We start from the raw sequence: 19,079 nt of genomic DNA on the forward strand, positions 1-19,079 counted from the left end.
AAAATTAATTCCTTGAAAACTAGAATTGGGCAAGGGGAAGCTAATGGCGTTATAAGACACCAAGAAATAATACAACAAAACCAAAAATGAAAAAAAAAAGAAGAGAGTACAAAACATCTCAATAGAAAAATAACTAATCTGGAGAACAGATCAAAGAGAGATAATATAAGAATGCAGGACTACCTGAAAGATATGATAAAAAAAATAATCTTTTTTTTTTTAAAACAATCAGGGTTAAGTAACTTGCTCAAGGTTACACAGCCAGTTATTTCTGGGTGTGGTGCTGAATATCTGAGCCCGGATTTGATCCAGGTCATCCCGACACTGGAGCCTGTGCTCTTACTCGCTGAGCCACCTGGCCACCCCTAAGCAATTGGGGTTAAGTAACTTGCTCAAGGTTACACGGCCAGGTGTTTCTGGGTGGGTGCTAAGTGTCTGAGCCCGGGATTCGATGTCCAGGTCTTCTCAACACTGGAGCCGGTGCTCTTACTCACTGTGCTACCTGGCCGCCCCCCCAAAAAGAATCTTGATACAATATTGCAAGAAATTAAGGACCATTTATCTGAAGTTCTAGAACGAGAAAGTAAAGTCGAAATTAAAAAACCCTACTGATCACCATCTGACAGAGATCCCAGGAGGAAAACTTACAGAAAAATCATAGCCAAGTTTCAAAGCTCCCAGGTTAAGGAGAAAATACTGAAAGCAAAAAGAAAAAAAAAACAATTTAAATATTGTGGAGCTACAATCAGGTTTACACAAAACCTAACAACTTCTATGTTGAAGGACCATAGGTTTTGGAACACTATATTTCATAGAGCAAAAGAGCTGCGGTTACAACATGACCAAGGGTAACAACCTAGCAAAATTAAGTATGATCCTGAATGGGGAAAAAATGAATACTTGACAAATTGAGAGAGTTTTAGGAATTTATGACAAAAAGAGCAGAACCTAATGGAAAATTTGACATATAAGATCCAGGAGAAATATAAGGTAAATGTTAAAGACCAATTATAAGGGACTCAATAAGATCAATCTGTTTACTTCTAATATGTGAACATGTAGTACTCTTATGACTGTCATCATTATTTGGGTAGCTTGAAAGAAAGGCTTGGGCTGTGTATAACGGAGTGAGCCTAAAAAATAAAACTGTGTAGGGAGAGATAAAAAAGGAGCAATTATCTCATACAAATGAGGCATGAAAGGAAGAATTGATACAGAAGAAATAAGTAGGGGGAGGGGCTACTGGTGCTAGAAATTCTCATCAGAAAATGGATTAAAGAGGTTACAACATATACATTTAGAACGGTATAAAAGTCTTCTATGTTTAGAAAGAAATAAAAGGGCTAGGGATAGGATAAGAGAGAGACTTTTAGAAGAAGATTAAAAATTTGGAGGGGGAGAGGATAAAGGAGAAACTCTTAGAGGCAGATCAAGGTGGAGGGTGGGGGGAGAGGATAAGGGAGGAACTCTTGGGGGGATGAATAGATCAAGGAATAGGAGGGCCAGGTGGCAGGTAGAAGTAAATTAGAAGAGTGATTTGGGGTAGAGTAAATAGTATGAGAAAGATAGGGAGGGAAAATAGAAAGGACATAAAAATACTATAAGTAATTATAGCTTAGAGTTGTGAATGGGATAAATTTACTATAAAATAGAAATGGGAGAGCAGAATGGATTAAAAATCTGAATTCAATAATATGCTGCTTTCAGGAAACACAATAAAAGAGAGATATACACAGAGATAAAATAGAGGGCAGGAGTAGAATTTATTTTGTAAAAAATTCTGGGCTAGTAATTATGATCTCAAAGTTAAATCTAAAATAGATTTAGTAACTACACTATTTGTCACCAATATTATTCAATATTGTTTTAGACCATTTAAAATAATTAGACAGTATAAAATATCTGAGAGTATAACTGTCAAGACAGACACAGGAACTACATGAATATAAATGTAAAACATTTTTTATATGAATAAAGCCAAATTTAATAATGTTTATTGTTCATGGGTAGGTAGAGCCAATATAATTTTTAATGGCAGTTTTACCTAACTAATCTATTTATTCAATGCCATCCCAATTAAATTACTAAAAATTATTTTAATGAGTTAGAAAAATAATACCACAATTCATTTGGAAGAACAAAAGGTCAAGAACTTCAAAGAAACTAAGGGGGAAAATGTAAGAGAAGTTTCAGCAGTACCAGACCTTAAACTATATTATAAGGCAAGAGCATTGTTAAAGTATAAAATAGATAATTTGGATTATTTTAAATTAAAATTTTCTTGTATAAATAAAAGCAATGTTGGTTGGTTCTTGGCCTCCTTTCCTGAAGATGACCAAAATGACATCACTATGTTAGAGTCAAGTTTCAATGTGTTTGGCCGTGGCTGATCAGACCAATATGAGCTCAGAATGCTCTACCACAGGTTGGGCACAAATAACCCATGTGAATATTTAGGGTGGATTCTCTAAATTTGCACATTATGTGTTTCATTTGATCTGATTCAATCCTGCTTTGCTCATAAAGCATAGCACCTTCTCTGATGTGTGCATGCCAGCCCTGCCCATGGTGTCTCCCATGTCACACAATCAATTCCAAAGTTCTTAAAAGAGAGACCTTGAGAGTATCCTTATATCCCTTCTTCTGACCACCATGTGAACACTTGCCTTGTGTGAGTTCTCCATAAAATAGTCTTTTTGGCAAGTGTACATTTTACATTCAAACAACGTGGCCAGCCCATCGGAGTTGTACTCTGAAGCAGAGTTTGAGTGCTTGGCAGTTTAGTTTGAGTAAGGACCTCAGTGTCTGGTACCTTATCCTGTCTGGTAGTTATTCTTCCTGAGACAGTTCAAATGCAAGCGACTCAGTTTCCTGTCATGGCACTAGTATACTGTCCAAGTTTCACAGGCATACCACAATGAGGTTAGCATTTAATTCCATCAAAAGTAAAGTACAAGCAAAGCTTAGAAATTTTCAGGATTCTTGGTTTAGTAAGAAGGTAGATGAAATTCAGAAAACCATTGTACCCAATAGAAGGAAAGCAGAAAATTGGGGAAAAAAAACTTTGATAGACAATCTTTTAGATAGGATATGATTATTTTAGAATACTGCTGTGGTATAAGAAATGTTGAGCTAGTTGGTTTAAGAAAAACATGGACTTAGACCTATGAAGAAAGATGCTATTCACTTCCAGAGAAAGAAATGACAGATAGAAATATGCATAGTACCATTTTACACATATGTTTATATGCATATGTGCATATATGTGTGTGTATTTCCAGGGTTCAAGTGGACAAACCCATTAGAGCAGGATAATACAGATGTTCTGGAGTTCTGTGGGGAACAGTATCGTTTCAAGTCTTTCGGGGTCATTACTTAGTGGGGTATAGGACCAGAGTTCTGTCATGGGAACAGATTCTATAATCTTTGATTCCCTTCATTTAATGCACTTAGGCACAGAAACATAGTGATTGTGAGAGTGTTGTCAAGGGTTTGATTGATTATTCCAAGCTGCATTGTAAGACTCTGACTCCCAAGCCAGAAGAGGTAGCTCTGAGAAATCTAAATTATTAATATAGTCATTACATGTATCAAATATATATATATATATATACATACACACATATACATACATATGCACACACACATATATATTACATACATATATATCTCCAAATTTAATTGTAGCTTTCTCTTGGGGGGGGTGTTGGGGAGGGAGGAAAAAAATAAGTAAAAAGTATGCAGCTGAAAACAAAAGAAAGCCTAGGATGAAGCAAAGAAAAGTTGGGTAGTTTTGAAAACAATGTGTAGCACTTATTACATAGGTTTTCTTGATATGGAAATGTACTGTTATATTGAATCCTCTCATGTTCAGCTGTGTACATGAAAATTTTTTTCTTTTCTATTTTTGTATTTAAGCTTAAAAGAATAAAAAGTACACACACACAAAGAAAATGAATTGTGTTCTCAATGTTCCAATGCTAAATACAGCTTCTCTAGAAAACTGATTACTGGAAAGGGAAGAAAAGTTCCAAATCCCACGATTTTAGGTTGATCAGTCTGACTCACTTGTGCAAAGTATAGGATATAAACAAGGTTAATTCGTGATCTTAATGCAAGGAGGTAAGTTCCATATTATGTGGGTCACTGACATTTGGTAGGATGGAACTCATGACTGGAATATGACTGTGGAAGAGTATATCTTATTGCAAAATAACAGAGTAAAGAGGCAGTGAAGTAGCATTATGTATCATAAGAAATACATGTGTGTGAGGAAATACATAGACTGGAGGGAGAAAGCATGTTGAAAATCAGCTCTCTGACAACAATGGATGGAAGAAGAGAGTTGTGGGAGTCTACTATAGCTTGGTTAGCCTGGAGGAAATGGATGACATATTAGAATAATAGATCACAACCTTCATACAGCAGCAGTGGGGGTGGGGTGAGGGAAAAGACTTCCACTATCTGCTGGAATTCTGGAATCATCACTTTGCTAAAAGCAGAGCACGTCACAAATTCTTGACTTCTCTTAGTAAGCACCTACTATGTACCAGACACGGTGTTAAGTGCAGAGGATACAAAGGCAAAACATAGGCCCTGCCCTCAAGGAGTTCATAGTCTAATGGGGGTGACCACATGTAAACAAGTATCTACAAATAAGCTTTGTACAGGATGAATTAGAGATAATCACTGGAGAGGAGGCACTAACATCAAGTGGATCAGGAGAGGCTTCTCAGAGAAGGGTTTTTAGCTGGAGCTTGAAAGAAGCCAGGGAGGCCAGGAAGTAGAGATGAGGAAGGAACAGCCATGGGGAAGAGCTAGTGAAAATGCCCATAATTGGGAGCTGGAATGTCATGAACAAGGAACAGCAAGGAGGCCAGTACCACTGAATCCCAGAGTATGTTGGAGAGGATGTAAGAAGTAAGAAGACGGGGAAAATGGGAGGCAGCCCGATTGTGAAGGGTTGTTTTTTTTTTTTTAAAGCAATTGGGGTTAAGTAACTTGCCCAAGGTTACACGGCCAGTTTTTGTGTGTGGGTTTTAAGTATCTGAGGCCGGAACCGATCCCAGGTCCTCCCAACTCTGGGGCCAGCACTCTTACTCACTGCGCCACCTGGCCGCCCCTAGCTGTGAAAGGTTTTGAATGCCAAACAGAGAATTTTATATTTGATACCAGAGGTTGATTGGATGGTGGTGGTTGTGACATTATCAGATAATTTAATTCCTTAAAAGGTGCGGGAAACAATGGGAGAAACTACTTTTTGAGGACCTGATTGTGGCTAATAAGACCAGATCAAGGGTTTAGAATGGGCTTGATCAATAAGGAAGAATGTTGCCATAGTAGAAATAAATGCAGAGGCGCTTGGCACAGTGTGCAGCGTTGGACTTGGAGTCAAGAAGGGCTAGGTTTGAATCCTATCTCAGATGCTTACTAGCTGTGTGACCTTAGACCAGTCACTTAACCTCTCTAGGCCTCACTTACCTCATGTTTAAGATGAGGAGGTTAGACCAGATGGCCCCCTCCAGAAATATATCTTTGAGCCCATGATCCTTAGTAGTTTGTGATAGGTAAGGATGGAAAAGCAGGCTATTACTGGGATGGGAATTGTTGATGCAAAAGAGTTTGTATTAAGGATCGCTTGTATCATGTGGTCTAAAATCTCACAGAGGAAGCTGGAACAAGAGGGATGATGTGTTCTTAATAATGACATTATGATGACAAAAACACAAATGGATCTAATGAAGAAGGAAAAAAAGAGAAACTGCCTAAAGTGACCAATGCGGATACCCAGGAAATTCACAAATGAACCAAGATTTTTAAAAGACATACACATGAAACAAAAGCAGATAGCCAAAGGGAAAAAAAAGACATTGGCCCCATGAGAAAAGTCCTGGGAAAGTTGAAGCTAGGAAGGTATTGGAGCCAATGATGAATTCTAGAGATAATAAAAAGGTCTTTAAAAAAAAGCTGCACTAGGGACAAAAGGAAGATCTGGGAAGGGATATGATGATCATTCAGGCTGAATGAATGTATGACAATGCGGAAGGTATAATGAATCAACTATATTTTGTTACTGTTTCTTTGACCTAGGAAAGCAATTCTGGGATTAGGTAAACTAAAAATTGTTGCTTTTCGGTTGCATACAATCATGTCTGACTCTCCATAACTCCATTTGGGATTTTTTTTTTTTGACAAAGATACTGGAGTGGTTTGCCATTTCCTTCTCCAGATCATTTTACAGATGAGGAAACTGAGGCAGAATTAAGTGACTTATCCAGGGTCACATAGCTAGGAAGTGTCTAAGGCCAGATTTGAACTCAGGAAGATGAGTCTTCTTGACTCTAGGCCCAGCACTCTATCTACTGCAGTGCCACCTAGCTGCTCATGTGTGGTTGTTGTCCGCTTTCTGAGAGGACCAAAATGACATCACTATGCTAGGGTCAAGTTTCAGTGTGTCTGACTGCAGCTGATCAGATCAATATGAACTGGGAATTCTCTACCACAGGTCGGGCACATATAGTCCTTGTGAAATTTTGGGGTGGATTCTCTAAATTTGCACACCATGTGATGTGTTTTATCTGAGCTACTTTGATTCTGCTTTGCTCATAGAGCACAGCACCTTCTTTGATGAGGGCATGCCATGCTGAGTGGTCCTGTGCCAGTGTCTCTCATGTCACACAATCAATCCCAAAGTTCTTAAGAGAGACCTTGAGAGTGTCCTTGCATCATTTCTTCTAACCATCATGTGAACACCTGCCCTATGAGAGTTCTCCAAAAAATAGTCTTTTTGGCAAGTGTACATTTTGTATTTGAACAACATGGCCAGTCTGTCAGAGTTGCACTCTCTGAAGGAGAGTTGAATGCTTGGCAGTTTAGTTAGAAAGGACCTCAATGTCTGTTACCTTATCCTGCCAAGTGATCTTCAGAATCTTCCTAAGACATTTCAAATGGAAGTGACTCCATTTCCTGGCATGACCCTGGTATACTGTCCGAGTTTCATAGGCATACAGCAATGAGTTCAGTACAATGGCTCTGTAGATCTTCACAGTCTGGTAGTCAGTCTAATACCTCTTCTCTCCCGTATTTTCCTTTGGAGCCTCTCAAACACTGAGCTAGGTCTGGCAATGCGTGTGTCAACCTCATTATCAATGTGTACATCCCTGGAAAGTACCCAAGGTGAGTGAACTTATCCACAACATTCAAAACATCCCCATTTGCTGTAGTCAATGGTTCCACATATGGATGATGTGGTGGTGGCTGATGGAACACCTGTTTTCTTGGTGTTAAATTATTAGGCAAAAATTAGCACAAGCAGCAGAGAATTGATCCACACTTTGCTGCATCTCAGCTTGAGAGGCTGCATTGAGTGCACAACCATCTGCAAACAGAAAATCATGCACCAACACTCCCTCCACTTTGGTCTTGGCTTGTAGCCTTTTTAAACGAAAGAATTTGCTATCTTTTTCACAACGAGTTTGCCACCAGAACACAATTCTTTTCTTTGTGCAGGTATTGTGAAAACCATCGCTAAGCCTCCACAAAAATGGGCAAGGAAAAGACCCGTATTAACAGTGTCATCATGGGACACGTAGACTCTGGCAAATCCACCATTGCTGGCCACCTCATCTACAAATGTGGTGGAATTGATAGGAGAACCATTGAGAAGTTGGAGAAGGAGGCTGCTGAGCTGGGAAAGGACTCCCTCGAATATACCTGGGTCTTGGATAAACTGAAGGCTGAGTGTGAGGGTGGTATCACTGTCGATATCTCCCAGCGGAAATTTGAGACAAGCATGTACTATGTGATCATTATTGATGCTCCAGGACACAGAGACTTCATCAAGAAGGCGATTACAGGCCCATCGCAGGCTGACTGTGCCGTCCTGATTGTTGCTGCTGGTGTTGGTGAATTTGAAGCTGGCATCTCAAGGAATGGGCAGACCTGTGAGCATGCCCTTCTGGCCTACACACTAGGTGTAACACAACTGATTGTTGATGTAAACAAAATGGATTCTACCCAGCCCTGCTACAGCCAGAAGAGATATGAGGAAATGGTCAAGGAAGTCAGTACCTAAGTTAAGAAAATTGGCTGCAACCCTGATACAGTAGCTTTTGTGCCAGTTTCAGGTTGGAATGGTGACAACAGCCAAGCACTAATATTCCTTGGTTCAAGGAATGGAAAGTCACTTGTAAGGATGGGAATGTTACTGGAACTACACTGCTGGAAGCTTTGGAAGCATCCTGCCACCAGCTCATCCAACTGACAAGCCCCTTTGTCTACCCTCCAAGATATCTACAAAATTGGCAGTATTATTACCGTACCTGTGGCAGAACTAAAAATGATGCTCTAAAACCAGGCATGGGGTTCTCTTTTGCCCTAGTCAATGTTACAACTGAAGTAAAGTCTGTGGAAATGCACCAGGAAGCTTTGAGGGAGGCTCTGACAGGGGATAGCGTTGGTTTCAATATCGAAAACGTTTCTATCAGAGATGTCCGCTGTGGTAATGTGGCTGGTGATGGCAAGAATGACCCACAGATGGAAGCAGCTGGCCTTGCTGCACAAGCCATTATCCTGAACAATCCAGGCTAAATCAGTGCTGGCTACCCGCCTCTGGATTGTCACACTGCTCACATTGCTTGCAAGCTTTCTGACCTGAAGGAGAAGATTGATCGTTGTTCTGGTAAGAAGCTAGAAGCTGGCCCTAAATTCCTGAAAGCTGGCGATGCTGCCACAGTTGCCATGGTTCCAGGTAGGCTCACGTGTGTGTATAGCTTCTCTGATTATCTTCCACCTGGGTTGTTTACTGTTCGTGATATGAGGCAGACTGCTGCACTTGGTGTCATCAAGGCAGTTGGACAAGAAGGTTGCTGGTGCTGGCAAAGCCACAAAATCTGCCCAGAAGGCTAAATGAATATTCTGTATAACAACTGCCACCCCAGTCTTACTCAGTGGTGGAAGAACGGTCTCAGAACTGTTTGTCTCAATTGGCCATTTAAGTTTAATAGTAAAAGACTGGTTAATGATCACAATGCATCATAAAAGCTTCAGCAGGAAAGAAATGTTTTTGTGGACCGTTTGTTTCATGGCAGTTTTAAGTTGTTTTTAAAATCAGTCATTTTAAGATGGAAACAACTTGATCAAAAATCTGTCACAGAATTTTGAGACCCTTAAAACAGTTTATGAGAAAAAAAAAAGAATGTACCATCAGTGAGGTAGCTGACTTTGATGCTGTGTTCATCCTCACTGAAGGTGTTTGACAATATGGCTGAAAACATCATGTTACAAAGCACGCGAGCAATACACAACCTTGTTCACTCCATTGGTGACTGGGAAAACATGAGAGCATTGTCCATCATCCAGAACCCGGGCAAGCGAGCCATCACGGGATTGACGTACGATGCCAAGGAACTTCTCCAGGCAACCACCTTTTGACATAATTTTCTGTAAGTCCTCATGACTGACCGTGTCAAAGGCCTTGGTCAGACCTACAAATGTTGTGCACAGACCTCTGTTCTGCTCCTGGCATTTCTCCTGGCAGGGCTGCTCTGAGGATGAAATGCCATAATATTTGTGAAGTGCTTAGTCCTTCAGTGCCTGGTATGCAGTAGGTGCCATTGCTCTTCCTGAGTTTCCAATGAAGCCAAGCAAGAAAGGAAGAGAAGGGGCAGCTAGGTGGTGCAGTGAATAGAGCACCAGCCCTTGAGTCAGGGGGACCTGAGTTCAAATCTGGTCTCAGACACAACACAAAAACTGGCCATGTGACTTTGGGCAAGTCACTTAACCCCAACTGCCTTCCAAAAAGAAAAAAGAAAAGAAAGAAAGAAAAGCAGAGAAGTTTTTCACATACAAAGGGCCTGGTTTGGGACCCAAGGTTGAATTTATGCCCGTGAAGTTGTGATAGTGAGGTTTTTTAACAGCAGGTCAAAGTTCAGTCTGAGACAGAGAAAAAACAATAATAAATATAATGGGAGCTTGGGGAACAGGACAAGTGGATGGGGGAGAGAGAGAGACAATGTTTGCTATGGGGCTTCAATAAACCTTTTATATAAAACTGTATTTGGAGTTGGAGAAAGGGAAAGGAATCAGAGTAATGCCATAGTCTAGCAGTATGGTCATCTTTATAAGGGGAAGGAAAGTAAATAAACATTTAAATATCTCTATCTACCTATCTATCTATCTATCTATCTAATCTATTCTAGGCACTAGGCTAAACAAGTTACAAATATTTATCTCATTTAATCCTCACAACAATACTGATAGGAAAATGCTATTATTATCCTGATTTTACAGATGAGAAAACTAAGGTTAATTAGTAGAGACTGAATGACTTGCAAGGGTCATGTTATCTGAGATGGGATTTGAACTCAGATCTTGATCTATCCACCTCTCAGATCTAGAACTCAGATCTATCAACACTCTATCCACCATGTCACCAGCTGCCTCTATATACAGTTTCCTCTTAGCCTTAGGTCTCATTCTTAAAAGTGTGATTTGGCAAATAGAAGGCTAATTTTAGAATCAGGATGATCAGGGTTCAAATCTTGCCTCTGATTCATACTGACCATGTGACTCTAGGCAAGTAATCTAAAGTTTCAGAGCCCAACACAACTTTCTAAGACCATAAGTTGTAGAATAGTTCATGATTTTGATTGGTAGAGGAATTTTCCTTGCCAGGAATCCCCTGCAAAGATGAAATGTCACATCTGGATAATCAAACCTCCCCCTTGGACAATTTATAGACAGCCAGTTCCCATCCTAAATAATTGGATTTCCTTACAGATTTAAGTTTCCCAGGCCTTGACTTTAACCTGTGGATTTGGAGGAAACTTCACAAGTCCTACATTTCAACCTCCCATCCTGACTAGGAACTTCTTTTCTAGGGCATAGGATAGGTATTGGCCGACAGGTTCAGATAGGGAAATGAGGTGGATATTCTCAAGGAACCAGAAGACAAGAATGGGCGTTAGGAAACAGGAATGGATGACAAAGGAGGATAGAAGGACACAGGCAGTGTCGCAGAAGTGACACAGGCAGAGGCATAAACTGCTGGATGATAGCCAACAGAGATGAGCACGGAGGACAAGATAAGGAACAGATTTGAGATTACATTGGATATGTTTGACAAGGATAGGAAAAAAGAGGCAAATACACAAGTAGAGGAGAGGGATAAATGGAGAGATGAGAGGGAATATAGGAGAGAGAGATACAGGTAGAGGAATGAGAATGAATGTAAGGGGATCGATGGCAATGGGGATGAATGATGGCGGACAGGTAAATAGCTATGAGGGAGAGGGCCACAGTAGAATAAGGTTGGATATTAGGGAGCAGGTACAGAATGATGAGGGTAGATTGGGGGATGTGTACAGACAGGGGAATGAGGATGAATGACAGGGAACAAACTTGTAAGGAGGAGGGACTTTGGGACATGGGAACAGACAGGGAGATAAGGATGGATGTCAATAATAATAACTAACATTCATCCCATACTTCAAAGTTTGCAAAGCACTTTATACATTATTTCATTTGATTCCCACAATAACCTTATGGGATAATGTTACTGTTATACAGATGAGGAAACTGAGGCTGAGAAAGGTTAAGTGACTTCACCAGGATCACACAGATATTAAGTAAATGAAGGATTCAAACTCAGGTCTTTTTATCTCTCAAGTCCAGTGTGTTAGAGGGATGATGATGGATGTCAGCATATAGGGTAATATAAGGAGATGAGGATGGAGGTCAGAGGACATGGATGGATAGGAATGAATGTGAAATTTATGGAACAGGAAGGAAAAAGATAGGGTGAGGCTGGGTGGGTGTAGGACAGTGAGGGATAAATAAGATAGATGCCAGACAATAATTCATGTGGGAACAAGGACAGACTGACAGGAAGAGAAGAGAACAAGCATGGGTGGGTATGAGGACATGCATCGATGTGTTCAGCTTGGCACAGCTGAGGCTGGGGGGTGAGGCTGATAGGAGATGAATTTTTGGGTTGATACAAGAAAGAACTTTCTAGCAATTGGAACTGTACAAGCACAACTTAGGCTTCCTTGGGAGGTAGTAGGTTCCTTGTCACTGGAGGTGTTCAAGCTGAAACTGGATTACCACTTGTTGGGAATGCTAAAGAGGGAATTCCTGCACCAAGCAAGAGGCAGAACTGGATCATCTCAGAGGACCCTTCCAATTCTGAGATGCTAGGATTCTCAAGGCCAAGCTAGTATTCACTTAGGTCACCCTGGATTCAGGATCTCAATCCATTTTGTTTGGATTTAATTGAAGACATTCTGGGGAAAAGAGAGCCTCTTCAAACCAATGTTCCACGAGGCACCAGGTTCCAGAAGGTGAACTTATTGGTGATTGGCATAGTCCCCTCCCATACTTTCCTATTCTCTCTAAAACATGCTAAGACTGATTCTGACTCTGTGGACATTAAATCTGGATCAAATTCTCAGAATCCCAAGAAAACTTTAGGAATTCCAGGCCAAATCCCATACCAAACTGCAATCTCCAGGCCAACCTTTCCAAGGACTCAAACTCCAGTATTAGCCAAGAGCCAGAAGATTACTTGGTAAGAACCCCTTGAGGTGCGGAATGGGAATGATGGCTCCATTGTTTTCCGCCATGTGAAATTTAGCTGCCATTTTGGTGGCAAGGTAGACATTTATAGAATCATAGTCACAATTTCTGAGCTGAAATGTTCTGAAGACCCTAGAATGTCAGTGTGGGGAAGAACAGTAGAGTTCATCTTGTCAAATCACCATTTTGCAGATAAGAAAGGCCCAGAGAGGTTGTGATTGAAAGTAAAAAGACCTGGGCTGGAATCTTTGTCATGTGCTTGTTCCTTGGCCTTGGGCAAATCACTGAATCATCAGAGTCTTCATTTTTTTCATGTATAAAATGAGGCAATAACACTCCCATTATCTACCTTACAGAGCTGTGGTGAGATTGACGTGAAAAGATGTGTGTGTGTGTGTGTGTGTATGTGTGTGTGTGTATATATATATATATATATATATATATATACATGTATATGTATAGCACTTTGAAAACCTCAAAGTTCTATGTAAATTTCAATTGTCATGAATTTGTTCAGTTGGACCCCATTTGGGGTTTTCTTGGCAAAGATACTGAAGTGGTTAGCCATTTCCTTCTCTATCTCATTTTACAGGTAAGGAAACTGAGGCAAACAGGCCTAAATAACTTTCCCTAGCTAGGAAGTGTCTGAGGTCAGATTTGAACTTGGAAAGAGGAGTCTCCCTGACTCCAGACTTGGTACTCTATCCACTGTGCCACCTAGCAACATAAATTTGACATCAGAAGACCTGAGTACAAGTCTGGTTCTCCCACTTACTTTATGTAAAACCTCTTAAGTAAATTGTGTCACCTCTCTGAGCTCCAGTTTCCTCTTGTAGATATATTATTTACAATACTTATCTTGAAGGGTTTTTGTAAGATTCAAGTGAACTAATATGTGAAAAGCTTGAAAACCTGAAGTTCAATCAACAAACAAATGTAAGTTTTTTTCATGTCTGATGGTGGATCTAGAACATGAACTCTGGTATTCTAATGCCTTGTCCAATGTTTTTTCTATGATACCATTACTTTTCCTCTTGAGCAGAATCTGAGGTCATCTTGTCCAACTCCTACTTGAAGCATTTTTGTTTGCCCTGAATCTGTGATAAGAAACTCCTTCCCTGTGAAGAAACTTCCTTTACCAAATTTAATCAACAACTGCTCTTAGAGTTGTTTGCAGGCAGTGAAAGATGAAGTGATTTATCCAGGGTCACACAGCCAGGAAAGTCTCAGGTGGTACTTAAATTCAGGCCTTCCTGAGTCCCAGACTGGTTCCCTTCCCAAACCCTGTCTCAGTTCCAGTCTCCATCTCTCATCAAACAAACTCTGAATTACTAACTCTCACCCCATCCTTCCAAGAGATAGAAATCTGGGGAGTTTCCAGAGTAGAGGAAGTGAGCAAGAGCCTAAGGGGGAGAGAGGACTCCGGGAAGCAAGCCCAGAAACTAAGGTGACCAGACTGGGATTCATAGGTAGCTAATCCAATTACCTCATGTGTTTCCAGTCCTTCCTCAAGTCTGTCTAGAGCCATTTAACCAAAAAGCTTTTTGTGGGATGGGATCGCCTAGGAAAAGGAGGTGTCTAGGCCTGACTAGGAATTCTGTTCCCTTTAAGAAGCAGTGAAAAGAAAAAAAAATACTTGGAGTCTCAGTAATCTATTAGATTAAATGCTTTTTCATTCATTAAGATCAATAATTTGACCCGATTCTCTCATAAGGACAAACGACCTGGGAGAGGGCTGAAGATAAAATGTAATTCTAAGAAGTTTCCACTTTCCTCCTTTATCAAGTGAGGGTCTGGATTAGATCAGAAATGTCAAACATATGGGCTACATGCTGTTCTGCTGTCTCCATTGGATTGTAAGCTCCTTGAGGGCAGGGTCTGTCTTTTACCTCTTTTTATATTCCCTGTGCTTAGCACAATGCCTGGCACAGAGTAAGTACTTAATAAATGTTTACTGATTAATTGTCCAAAATACTTCTGGGAAATACTTAACAAAAATAAAATACAATAAGTTAATATGTGGCCTGCAGGAATCCCTCTCTATGAATTCTAGAGAAGAATCCCTTCCAGCTCTGAGATTCTTCCCCCAGTGAAACCAAAAAGTGTGAAGGAAACAAGCATAGCACATTCCTATGGAAGGATTAAAGCAGCATCTAGATTCTGGGTTAACACATATGTCCAGGAGATCTTGGTTCTAAATCCTGGCTCTGTCCCTTTCTATCTGTGTTTCCTTGGGCAAGTCACTTACTTTCTTTGGGTCTCAGTTTCCTCATTTGTAATAACAAGGGGATTGGATTACATGACTCCTAAAGTCCCTTCTAAACTTTAAGTGACTGTGTCCTGAATATTAGCAAAAGTGACAGGAAATGGCCACAGCCAATGTTGGAGGGGTTACAGGAAGGTCAGTGCATTAATACATTGTTGGAGCTGTGAAGTAGTACAACCATTTTGGAAAGCTATTTGGAATTATGAAAATGAAGTGACTAAAATGTCTATTCCCTTTGAGCCAGAGAGTCTATTATTAGGTTTATACCCCAAGAAAGCCATCAGTAAGAAAAAAAATCTCCACACACTCCAAAATATTTATAGCAGCACTTTCTTTGTGATAGCTAAGAAATGGAAACAATTTAGATGCCCATCAATTGGCAAATGGCTAAACAAGTTATGGTACGTGGATGTAATGGAGTACATTACACTCTTTTTTTTTTTCCTTTTTGGAGGGGGGAGGGCAGAGCAATTGGGGTTAAGTGACTTGCCCAAGGTCACATGGCTAGTAAGTGTTAAAAGGCTGAGGCTGGATTTGAACTCTGGGCCAGTGCTATATTCACTGTGCCACCTAGCCGCCCCAGATTACACCCTTACTGTATAGTAAGAAATGATGTGTGTGACTGACAGAATCCTAATAAAGCTGTCCCTGGCCCCAATATTCTAACTTCCTTATGGGCCTCAAGGAAAAATAGGTATGTCCTAATTTAATTACACAATCTGGTTTTAACCACACCATAGGTCCCCAAACTCAATATAGCCACTGCCCCTAGCTAACCACTGCCCCAAGATTCAATTCACATATTTGAACCGGCGTATCCTTGCACTCAACCACAATCATGTCATCCATTTTAGTCCAAGACAGGAACACAATACCTAACTATCCATTTTGACCAGACAGGTCTACAATAGCTAGCCAATCAGAAAGCATCATGACCAGGATGTTTGACCCCCAAACCATATAAGGGATCCCTCACCATTTCCTAATTCCTTAACAACCCCCACCCTACCTTTTTAGTATTCATAATTTCTGTTGTGTAATCAGAAACATTTCACTATAAATTTGCCTGTGTTGTCTTATTAAGTAGCTGGCTCCTCTTGGAACGTAGCCCACTTCTGAATCAATCCTCAATAAATGCCTGTACTTGGGTTAGAGGTGGTTTGACTCTGAATCTTTGAGACAGTGCTACTACAACACACCATGAAGCCACAATATGATGAATACAGAGAAGTATGGTAAGATCTGTATGAACTGATGCAGAGCAAAGTAAGCAGAGCCAAGAAAACAATATGCACAGTAACACAGAAGTATAATTGGAAAGAACAATAGCGCATCAAAAAAATCCAAAGTAAATGTAATAAAATTATAAAGATCAAGTGGACCCTGAATAAAAGGATATAAGAAATCTCCAACCTACACCTTTGTGGAGGTGAGAGGTCTACAAGTGTTACACACTGCACATGTTTTCAGACTTTTTAAGGTATTAATCAATTGTGCTGACTTTTTTTTTTTGCCTTTCTAAACAAACCAAAGACAAACAAATCCCTACATGTCTTATGGGATAGCTCTCAGGGAGGGAAAGGGAGAGGGATACATGGGATAGATACTATGGTGATACAAGAAACAGAAAATATCAATAAAAAACTTATTTAAAAATCTAAGTGTATGATGAAGGCAAATGGGTATTTGATATAATCCATATTTTATAAACCAGAGGTGGATAAAGAGTGTTTTCCTCTCCCTTTGTTTCTCTCAGTGGGAAGCCCCATTTCTCCTTTTTTCTTTTTTCCCTGCCTAGTTTTAGGAAATCCAGTAGGATATAGTGGGTCTCAGATTTGGAGTCAGAAGACCTGAGTTCAAATTCTAGTTCAGGGAGAATTTTCCTTATCTGAAAAAAAGAAAGGCTAGGGTAAATAACGGCTAAGGTTGTTCCAAGCTTTAAATCTATTATCCCATGATCCTATGAAGCGATAGACCCCTTTACAATCCTAGACAAGGCCTGGAGTGGGAATTTGGGAGAATTGATCTTTAAGAGAAAAGACATTTAGAGGCAGCTGCTTTTCCATGGTGTGAATAGAGGTATAAGTACAATAAGGGATTCAGGAGGTTCAGGAGACCTGGTCTGGGCTTCCAGTTTTGCCACCAACAATTGTGGAAGGAGCACTGGTTCTGGAGTCAGAACTGGGTTCAACCCCTCTCTCTGATGCAACCATGAATCCTACCTGACATAGCACTGGCAGGTTGCTTACCCTTTTGTAAGCCTCAGTTTCCTCATTCTGTGAAATGAAAGATTTGAGCTCCATGACTGCCAAGTTCTGACCCAGTCACGTACTCCTGACACATTTAAACTCTAGGAACACATCTGTTAACCTCCAAGGCCAGAAATAAACTCTTCCGTTTGGTTTTTAAAGCCCTGTACAATCTGGCAGCTTCCTGCCTTTCTAGTCTTCCTATACTTTACTCCCCTCGGTGATGTACATGATGTACTCCTCACAGAGGACAATCCCTTCTCCTAAACCTATGCCTTTCATGAGCTCATTCCATGCCTGGAATGCTTTGCCTCTTGGCTTCTAGCAACACTTGACTCTTGTCGGACTTCTGTAGGAGGCCTTTCCCAGTACAACCTGCTACTGGCTTCCTTCTGAGATGACCTCCCATTTACACTGAATTCATCCTGTAAGTACTCAGTTGCTGGTATATTGTCTGCCTCTTTAGAAGGTGAACTCCTTGAAGGCAGGAATCGGGTTTTGGCCTCTCAGCGCTCCTCCAGTCTCCATAGCTTAATGAATGCTTATTGACTGACTAACTGATACTCCAAAATCCTAGGATCCGGGAGTTGGGCCCGGGTCTCCCGACACTGACCTCAGCGTTAGTTCTTTCTTCGTGACTTACTGGGTAGTGTGCGCTCAGGATCTATAAGACTCCTTCACCCAGATTCTAAGAAAGCCTGGCTGGGAAAATGCTAGTGCTGTGGGTGCGCTGAGGTAGAAAGAGCAGAGGTTTTTAAACCCATCCTTCTCCCTCCCTCCCCCCCCCCCCCAGGACCCCTAGATCCAGCACCCGGAGCTCTCCGGTCCCTCGCCCCCCTTTCTGGTCCAGATCCCAGGCGCACCGTTCGCACAGCTGCTGTTGCTTCCCAGCGTCTCCATGGGGCAGCTGCGGATCCGGCTCCGGCGGCAGTGGAGGCGGCCCGTGGTCCCCTCCCAGCCCGGCTCTCACCCCTGGTCCTAGGTTCGGGAGGAGCTGTCAGTATGTGATTCTTCTTTGGTGAGTGACAGCGCCCGACACGGGCCGGAGAGTGGATGGGGAGTGGCGGTGAGGCTGGGCGGGGCGGGAAGGGGACTGGGTCCCGGCTTCGGGGAGGATCCTCTTGGGCTGAATGGGGAGCAAGGGAGAGGAATCTTCCTAGGGAGGGAGGTCCTGTGGAAATCAACTTCAAGAATCCCGCCCGAGTTCTGTACTTGCTGGCATCACCAAATGGGACTTTGGTAAAACTTTGTAAAAAAACCCCAAAAAACAAAACAACTTACTTTAATGAGCAAGTGATCATTTAGAATCGGTGATTGTCCTCGAAAAGTATCCTGGCTCTCATTGTGACTCACCTTTTCCTCCCCTGGAGCCGGGATCTGCCTAATCACCCATTCCTTCTTTCTTCTTCTTTCTGCCTTGGTTCTTTGCTTCTGTGTGGCCACTCGTAGCTCACTCCTTTGAGGTCACTTTCTCCTCTCTTTAGAAGTTGTGCTTTGCCACGGGTGTAACCGGGATGAGGTCGTACAAGTAAGTCTACCAATTTAGGTTTTGGGCAGCTGTCCAGTTAATGAAACAAAAGAAAGCGTCTGAGCCCTAATTGCCAGAGAAACTAGAAAGACTCATCAGGTCCTGGAAAATGAGCTTGTTAAATGGGTGAGCTAGGTAGTGATGGTGTTGGAAAGAGAACTGGGTAGTAGGGGTCAAGATTCCTGAATCAGAGTCCCAGTGCTGACAGTAGCTCTCTGGGTCAAGCCCTTTCACTTACAGGAGTATGTTTCTTAAAGTATAAAAAGAGGATTGTACTAAGTGATCTTTTTCGTTCTGTCTAATTCGGACCATCTCTGATTTTTGTGGGAGCAGGTTAGGGTGAAGAGGCCCTCTGACCAGCTTTTGGAAGGCAGTCAGGCTTCTGCATTGAGTGGAATTCAATTCCATGAGTTCTTTTGCCTGATAGTACCTAACACTGATAAGGTTTAACTTAGATTTT

The 19,079-nt window shown here is 41.3% G+C and overlaps 1 protein-coding gene and 1 pseudogene across 1 annotated transcript in view; one reads left to right on the forward strand and one right to left on the reverse strand.

Annotated features, from left to right (window-relative positions):
* NIPAL4 (NIPA like domain containing 4) overlaps positions 1 to 18,160 on the reverse strand; it is a 32,234-nt gene extending 14,074 nt beyond the window's left edge. The window contains exon 1 of the mRNA XM_069102492.1: positions 17,955 to 18,160. Within this exon, the coding sequence (XP_068958593.1) occupies positions 17,955 to 17,991 (37 nt within the window). The 5' untranslated portion in view covers positions 17,992 to 18,160. The remainder of the gene's footprint in view (positions 1 to 17,954) is intronic.
* LOC138172725 (elongation factor 1-alpha 1 pseudogene) lies at positions 1,536 to 12,982 on the forward strand (annotated as a pseudogene).
* Positions 18,161 to 19,079: the final 919 nt, after the last annotated feature.

Source organism: Petaurus breviceps, unplaced genomic scaffold (assembly GCF_028583685.1).
Source record: "Petaurus breviceps papuanus isolate PSGF00001 unplaced genomic scaffold, PetGlider_PUasm1.0 551, whole genome shotgun sequence".
Classification (NCBI taxonomy): Eukaryota; Metazoa; Chordata; class Mammalia; order Diprotodontia; family Petauridae; genus Petaurus; species Petaurus breviceps.